The sequence below is a fragment of the Austrofundulus limnaeus genome, unplaced genomic scaffold (assembly GCF_001266775.1).
Source record: "Austrofundulus limnaeus strain Quisiro unplaced genomic scaffold, Austrofundulus_limnaeus-1.0 Scaffold677, whole genome shotgun sequence".
NCBI classification, from domain to species: Eukaryota; Metazoa; Chordata; class Actinopteri; order Cyprinodontiformes; family Rivulidae; genus Austrofundulus; species Austrofundulus limnaeus.
The window spans coordinates 109,604-118,019 of NW_013953079.1; the positions used below are offsets into that span (position 1 = coordinate 109,604).

General features: G+C 37.8%; 1 protein-coding gene across 1 annotated transcript in view; it reads right to left on the bottom strand.

The window, feature by feature from the left end:
- Nucleotides 1–5,004: 5,004 nt before the first annotated feature.
- The window catches only part of LOC106531808 (phospholipase B1, membrane-associated), an 8,156-nt gene continuing 4,744 nt past the window's right edge, over nucleotides 5,005–8,416 (bottom strand). The window contains exons 3-6 of the mRNA XM_014027732.1: nucleotides 8,034–8,129; nucleotides 7,439–7,510; nucleotides 5,331–5,397; nucleotides 5,005–5,173 (exon numbers count right to left, since the gene is read on the bottom strand). Coding sequence (XP_013883186.1) covers nucleotides 5,338–5,397; nucleotides 7,439–7,510; nucleotides 8,034–8,129 — 228 coding nt within the window. The 3' untranslated portion in view covers nucleotides 5,005–5,173; nucleotides 5,331–5,337. The remainder of the gene's footprint in view (nucleotides 5,174–5,330; nucleotides 5,398–7,438; nucleotides 7,511–8,033; nucleotides 8,130–8,416) is intronic.

The window sequence follows — 8,416 nt, forward strand, 5'->3', positions numbered from 1 at the left end:
GTGTGTGTGTGTGCGCGCGCGTGCGTGTGCATTCAAACATTTTTAAAATAGCAGTTTTATTAATTTAGGTAAGTGTGCAGAGCTTTGTGGCTCTCTGGTAGTGTCCAAAAACAAAATTGTGTTCCCGTTCATTGACTGTTGTCCATCCCTGGATCAAGATCTTCAGCTCTTTATTTAACAGAACTCTATCAGAGGTTCAAACGTTGTCACATTTGTTACCATTTGTTAGTTTTGGTAGTCTAGCCATGCATTTCCTCATCTGTTCAGCACAGAATATAATGAGTTAAAACTGAGTTAAAATTAAATTTAAAGTACTCATATTTGTACTCAGCTTGAGAAAAATTGGTGTCACCCCTATTAAAAATAACAATAAATAAAAATAACAGCTGCTATTGACCAACAAAAGTAAAAAAAAAAAAGAATAGTTTAAGCCAAACTGTGAAAACATGACAAGAAAATAAAACCATTAAATGAAACCAAGTTAACTTTCCTGCTGCGTTAAAAGCCAATGAGTATTTTAAAATGCGACTTGAAAAACTCCRCAATCCTTTCAGTACGTGAAATTCCCACAGCAGTACACAACGTTTACAGCAAACAAAATGTGCAACAGAACAATGGATTTTAGAGACTAAATAAGAAAGTGATACGTTTAAGTTCTTGTTTGCACTGAAACACTAAAAGGCCCAGCCGTGGCCTAATTTTGTTTTTCATGTTCGGAGTACGAGTCGCAGCCATCTGAGCTGTGGGAAAACCTCCAATTGAAACTTTTGGTGAGGGGGTGGAAACTGTCGCAGCAGCTGAAGTTGCGTAACACCTTCAAAAAAACCCTTGTCTACTCGTCTTTAAAAATGTTTCAGACAAGAGACARTCAGCTGAACCAAAGCAACTTGTAACGGGAAAGTCTGAATTAAAAAAAAAAAACAGTTTTGTGCCGCACTATTTTATAAAAGTTTTTGTTTCTGCAAATGCACGAGCCGAAGTCAGCTGCTAACACTTGCCAGCTGCTTTCAGAGAATCAGAAGCTAACTCAGCTCTGCAGGAGATTTCCTTTAGCCTGAAGACATCCATTCACAACAGATATGATTCATAATACAGCATCAGATTTATCCAGCCTTTTCAGCAATGGCATTCATTCTCCATGTCCGTGTGTCTTCTACAGAAGGAAAGCTTTGTTGGAGGTAAGTGTTTAAGATCTCTTGTGATATTCATCTGAAAAAATCTATTTTCATGGATGAACCTGCTTTGTTTCATCACTTCTTGTGGGAAGTTAACTGAAACATTTGCACAGGAACGAAGCAAATTCTGAAGAAACTGATGTAAATGACTGCAAGAGAAGCCGCAGGTGCACGGAACTGGTGAGCTCCTGCGGGATTGAACTGTTTACCTAAACTGAAACTGGAACCACTTTGTTAYCATCTGAAGTGGACCTGAGTGTTTACTTTTAATTTGTGCAACACCTTGGAGCTAAAGGTTTGTAAAAACATTGATCTAGTGCAGGGGTCTGCAGCCTGCAGCTCTGGGGYCACATGTGGCTCTTTGGTCCCTCAGCTGTGGCTCTTTGAAAATATGACAAACATAACAGAATTGGGGTTTTTTTTACACTCACAACAGCAATAAATTTGTATGTGATCAATAATACTAATACAAAAAGTAAAACGTTAGCTTATGCTAGCCTGTTGTTTATTTAAAGGGGCAATATCATGTAAAATCAACTTTTTAGAGTTTTATATCATGTTATAATGTTATACTCTCATAAAAAACATGCCGAAACCTTGCTCTGACTCATTCATGCATGTTTAAGAAACCTGCAGAGTTTTTAGGAAGCCATGCTGAGGAGCAAAACGATAGGTGGGGACCAGAAACACCTTTTGGGTGTGTCTTTAAGCTGAGGTTTCTTATGACAGAGCCCCCCCCCCCACACACACACACACACACACCCCCCACCCATGACTCCTGTAGGCTCTCAGGTGAAAGTGAAACTTAAACTGTCTACTGAGCTCCAAAACGTCTCACTCAGTGAAGCTCTTTTCAGATTGAAAATACCTTTTGAGGAAATGTATTTTCAGATGCCAAGTAAACTGCATCATAGCAGCCCCCCGCACCCCCACCACCACCGCGCGAGCGCGAACCACCCCACCCCGCACCGAAATGGGCGAGGCGGAAGGTGGCTCTTAAAGAGACAGAGGCCGATTTCAAGGCGTTTAGAAGAGGAAGTGATGAGAAGATAAGTTTATTTTCTATTTAAACATAAAAACAGCATTTTAATAAAGCTAAAGGTGACATAGATACTTTATTATGGTATAGTATTTAAATATATGCCTGAGAAACACATAATGTTGCCCCTTTAAATATTCCATTTTCTTTCTATGATCTTTCTCTCTCAAATCCATCAGGATACATTTAAAGAATTTGAAGACTACACAATAATAAGAATTAGAAAATAAATATGCCTGAATAATTCAGTTGTACTAGTTTTTATGAAATTCAGTTTAAACTATATACAGTATTTTTCATGTTTATATTAATATTTTATTTGTCCTGATGTGTGTAAAAAAATAATAATATAATAATAATAACAATACTCCAGTTTTATACTGTCTCCTTCACTGACCATAAAAGTTCCCTTAAAGGCCTTGAAAAGGCCCATGGACCACCAGTTTATAATCGCAGCTGAAGCTTGTTTTGTGGCTCTGGACACATTTTATTAGTGAGAAATGGCTTCTTTGATTGAAAAGGTTGCAGACCCCTGATCTAGTGTGTTATTTATTCTTTCTCTGAACCAGATGGATATGAGTCATTTCTTGCCGTTTTTAACGTACCAGGAAATATATTTGTCTGCTCTCTGCCAGACCTTTCCTGATGAGGATGTCATGGCCAGTCATCACTTAGTGAGCCTTATTTAAGGTCAGTGACAGCTGGTGTTGGTACAATACCTGACTGCAGCGATGGCCTGCAGGTAATGAGATTTCTGTTTGTTTCTGCAGCTCTCTGCGGCTATTTTGCTTATTTAATACAGTTTTTGTGGRTATGTGGTCCACACTCTACTTGGATCACTACTGATATGTGGACACTTAATATTAGGCTCTTAATAGCATCTCACATGTTGTCCTTTGTATTAAATGAGTATGTTGCTGCAGGTACACATACAGTTAATGCTACCATTTGAAAACCATTAAAGTAGACATGTCCTGCTTTTAAATCCTTCTTTTTCCACATTTAAATCCTTCATTTGGGGGTCTACATTAAGTGGAACTGCAATGCTTTGGTCTACATTCCTCCTTATTGTAACTCCACAAGCCCCACTTACACTCCTTTTCTGAGGCAAGTCTTAGATCAACTCATTTTGAGGCTGTCTCTTTAAATCCAAACAAGGAACCGGAGTCTGACCCRGAGCCAGAGGAGAATGAAGACGACCAAATTATAGTTGGTAAGTTCAGACATAATTCGGCAGTTCTGTTGCAAATTCTATGATGTAAAAGTTTAGAAAATGTCATAGAAAATAGAAAAAATTGAAGTGGTTAAAAAATATATGACCTCTATGCAGGATCGAGAGCAACTAAATTAAAAATTTCTACACACCTAGAGACTCCAGGCACACAATTAAATGTATTTAATGGATAAAAGAGTGGATTTTACATGATATGTCCCCTTTTAAGAGTATATTGCTTTACAGTATTGTGTTGATGGAAACAACATTGTATCACTACATTAAACAGGCTTAGGTGCACTGTGTGGGATATTTTGGTGTCGTCTAAAATGTCCATTTGTTTTTAAAAATTGACTCAGCTGCACCTTGGCTCTTCACATCATTTGGCATTTTAGGGACTTTTTAACCTTTTGAAAACATCTTTTTAAATCTTTGTTTCAATGGAACATCATCTCTAGTCCTCTGTGGTGACACAGAGGGGGTTACTGAGCTTAACGATTTTTAACATCACAAAAATTCTACAAACATATTTCCTTGAGTGAAATTCCCAGAGTGATGTTTATTTAATTTCCCTTCATGGGATCAATAAAGTATCATTCATTCATTCATTCATTCATTCATTCATTCATTCATTCATTCATTCATTCATTCATTGTATATCTGACATTTTTGGTCGCTCAAACTAATTCTCCTTTTTGCCACTGTTATGGATGTTTGGTGAGCGGTCATCATGAGTGGACCTCCACCCTACCAAAGTCACCACTTGATGGCAGTGTTGCATTATCCATATACTTGCTGCACATTTATGACCTTACACAATTTTCATGTCATAAAAGTAGATCAATGAGACAAAATGTATCATTTGAATTGAAGAAAATTATGCTTTATGTAATTTCTTTACAGTATTTGAAAAGTAGGCTTACAGTCATGTAAGCCTAGTTTACAACCCAGGACTGCAAATTCTGCTCAAGTCAAAAAGTAGAGATATTTTCATAGACATAAAAGCAACATTTTTAAGCAAAAGACACACAAATTTAGTTGTTAATAGTATAAGATCAAGTGCAACAGCAATTACTCCCTGCTACTGTTCAATATGTCATCAATTGATGATTTTAACACAATGTAAATTCAATTAAAAACTGAATGGCGTAGACGTTGTTGGGTCACGGGGTACAGCTGTCTAAGGTAAATCACAGACCGGCCCTGAATGTTGATGACAGAAGTCTATGATGGTGATGGAAAACTTTAATCCATTTTTTCCACCCCCCACCCCACAAAAAATACATTCAAGGACTTTCAAGGATGGAGTGTCTTTGTAGCGGTTTTCTGATCTTGAACTCATTTTTTCAAATTCACACACTTTCAAGGATTTTAAGGACCCATGGGAAACCCAAGAGGCTCTTAAGACCATCCAGTTGTTGGCATCTTTAAGCAAATTTGGCTTCAGTTTGTTCTCTGTAAACTTGAAGCGAGGGGAAATGAGGCAGTCTTGTGCGTTTTGATCTGAAAGTTGAAGTGAACACCTTCACTCTGAAGTTGACAAAAAATTATTCTAAGTTGGTATGTGGCTCATTTTTGATCATATCTGGTAGATTAACTGGTGAGGTGCTTGTTAACTGAGGTGAAAAAAAATCTAACTAAATGAAAGAGAGATCATATTGTGAAAGCTGTTGGACAGCAGCTGTTGATTAAACAAAAGGCAGGAGCAGGAAGAGTAGACCTGACTCTGAGTTGCTGTAGATGCTCCTGCAGGTAGAACACAGGAAAAACTATTGCCGAAAATATAATGTTTCAAATTTTAGAACAATGTTTGCAATGCTGCAGCTAAATTTCAGAAGTATAACACAAAGTAGTTTTCACTCTAATATACAATTCTTTGCATTCATTTTAGATAGAAAGTTACCTTWTACTCAGTGATATGGTTTTTCCAACTGTTTTGTTTGTGGGCGAGTGTAGATATATGGATGTTCCTGCAGATGGGACACACAAAAGCATAATTGGCACACAGTAAATCAGTTATTTTAACATATCTGCAGACCATTATGTAGAGTAGAGGTCCTCGGGAACCGCTATCCTGCATGTTTTATTTATTTCCCTGATAATGATTAAGTAAATGAATAGCCTCTTCAAGCTAGTTTGGTAATCAAGCATTTATTCAAATCAGGTATGCTGGAGCACAAACCCAAAGAAATGTCTTAATGAAGGAAATAATTACCTTTTTAAGGGCATACAGCGGGTAAAATAAKTATTGAACACGTCAACATTTTTCTCAGTAAATATATTACTAGAGGWGCTAATGACATGAAATTTTCACCAGATGTYGGTAACAACCCAAGTGATCCATACATACAAAGAAATCAAACCAHAAATGTCCAGAAATGAAGTTATTTGTAATAATGTGGAATGRCACAGGGAAAAAGTATTGAACACATGAAGAAAGGGAGGTGTAAAAAGGCATGGAAAGCCAAGACACCAGCTGAACTCTCTCAGTAATTAGAAAGCAAGCCTGCCCCTTGTCAGTGCAAGTTAATATCAGCTGGTTCAGTCCCAAATGATGGCCAGGTATCACACAAGAACCATCTGATGATGGGTAAAAGTAAAGAGCTCTCTCAAGACCTTCACAACCTTATTGTTGCAAAGCATAATGATGGCATCGGTTACAGAAGAATGTCTAAACTTCTGAAGGTTCCAGTGAGCACTGTTGGGGCCATAATTCAGAAGTGGAAAGAACATYATTTCACCATAAACCGACCACGACCAGGTGCTCCTCACAAGATTTCTGACAGAGGAGTGAAAAGAATTATCAGAAGAGTTGTCCAAGAGCCAAGGACCACTTGTGGAGAGCTTCAGAAAGACCTGGAATTAGCAGGTACGWTTGTTTCAAAGAAAACAATAAGTAATGCACTGAACCACCATGGCCTGTATGCACGCTCACCACGCAAGACTCCACTGCTGAAGAAACAGCATGTTGAAGCTCCTTTAAAGTTTGCTGCACAACATTTAAACAAGCCTGTGTAATACTGGGAGAATATAGTCTGGTCAGATGAGACCAACATTGAACTGTTTGGATGCCAGAATACACATCATGTTTGGAGGTCAAATGGCACTGCACATCAGCCCAAAAACACCACACCAACAGTGAAGTTTGGAGGTGGGAGCATCATGGTGTGGGGCTGTTTTTCAGCATATGGTACTGGCAAACTTCAAATAATTGAAGGAAGGATGAATGGAAAAATGTACAGAGACATTCTTGATAAAAATCTGCTTCCATCTACCAGGATGATGAAGATGAAACGTGGCTGGACATTTCAGCAAGACAATGAGCCCAAACTCAAAGTCAAGGAAACTCTCAGTTGGTTTCAGAGAAAGAAACTAAAGCTGCTGGAATGGCCCAGCCAATCACCTGACCTGAATCCAACAGAAAATCTATGGAAAGAACTAAAGATCAGAGTTCATAGAAGAGGTCCACGAAACCTTCAAGATTTGAAGACTGTTTGTGTGGAAGAATGGGCCAAAATCACACCTGAGCAATGCATGCCACTAGTTTCTCCATACAGGAGGCATCTTGAAGCTGTCATTGATAACAAAGGCTTTTGTACAAAGTATTAGATAAATTTCAGTAAGTATGTTCAATACTTTTTCCCTGTGCCATTCCACATTATTACAAATAACTTCATTTCTGGACATTTATGGTTTGATTTCTTTGTATGTATGGATCACTTGGGTTGTTACCGACATCTGGTGAAAATTTCATGTCATTAGCACCTCTAGTAATATATTTACTGAGAAAAATGTTGACGTGTTCAATACTTATTTTACCCGCTATGTCTAAGTAACGTTTCAATGTGTGTGTTGTAATCACACACTAAAAAAATGAGTTGGATTTACTTAACCAGGTTATGTCAACTGGTTCCACTAAATCAAGATGAGTAAAGCAATTTACTCTTTTTTTAAAAAGGAAAATCCAACATTTTATTTTTTAGAGTGAACTTAACATGGCCCATGACTTACAGCAGGTGGACAGTTGAGTCCGATGGGCCCAGAGAAACGTCTCAGAAGCGTCTTATTTCCCACAGGCTCAAACTGTGAGCAAGATACAGAAAAAGAAACGTCAGTATGTTTCATCACTGTTTTCACTCTTTCAGACTGTTCTGTCAAATAAATGTTTCTACTGTAACATAGCATTATAATGGCTGTAAATTATTGCAAGGACTTGGTAAGGTTAAAGGTAGTGTCTCACCAGGCTGCAACTGTTAGGGACTTATTGAAGACACAAGAAAAACTGAAATTTTTACTTTATGATGCTGCAAAATTTGTATCAAAATTTGCCAGGAGTTTGCGTATACTGTCACAAAAGCATGATAATTATGAAGGTATGCAACAACTTTTCAGAGAAAAATGTGTCCCACAAACATTTTCTAATATGTTTAGGTTTCAAGCTTCACTCGAGCAAGGTCCTGCCACTTGTGGATGGAAGTTAAGAACCTCCATTTTTGGAAGCTCTCACCCAAATGTTTGCAATTTGTCACCAGCAGTCGTCACCCAGTGAGACACTAACTTTTGTCTTTTTTGTGCCTCAGTTTTTTAATGAACGGTCTTTGTTCACCATGTTGTTCCACAGTCCTTTAGCCAGCTCCTCGTGACCCTTCACGGTGATGTGGATACAGTCAGAGCAGAAGTAGGTCATATCAATTTTCCCATTCTGCATGGAAACAAGAAACACAAGCTTAGGTTTAGCCATGAAATGTTGGTGGCATTGTGTTTGCGATTTGGATCAGAGACAGTGAGTTTGGAATTCAGCACTGTGAAATGTTTCAAATGGAGATTTTGTTATGGCTATTTGTGACTTTTGCAGTAAAGTACACTGAAAAAATAACTTGTAAGATTTACTTGAAAAAATCCGTTTGTTAAGTAAATTTAAATGCTACAAATTCATGTAATATTCACTCATCATTATCTAGTAAAAGGTATTAAGAATATAGTTAAAGA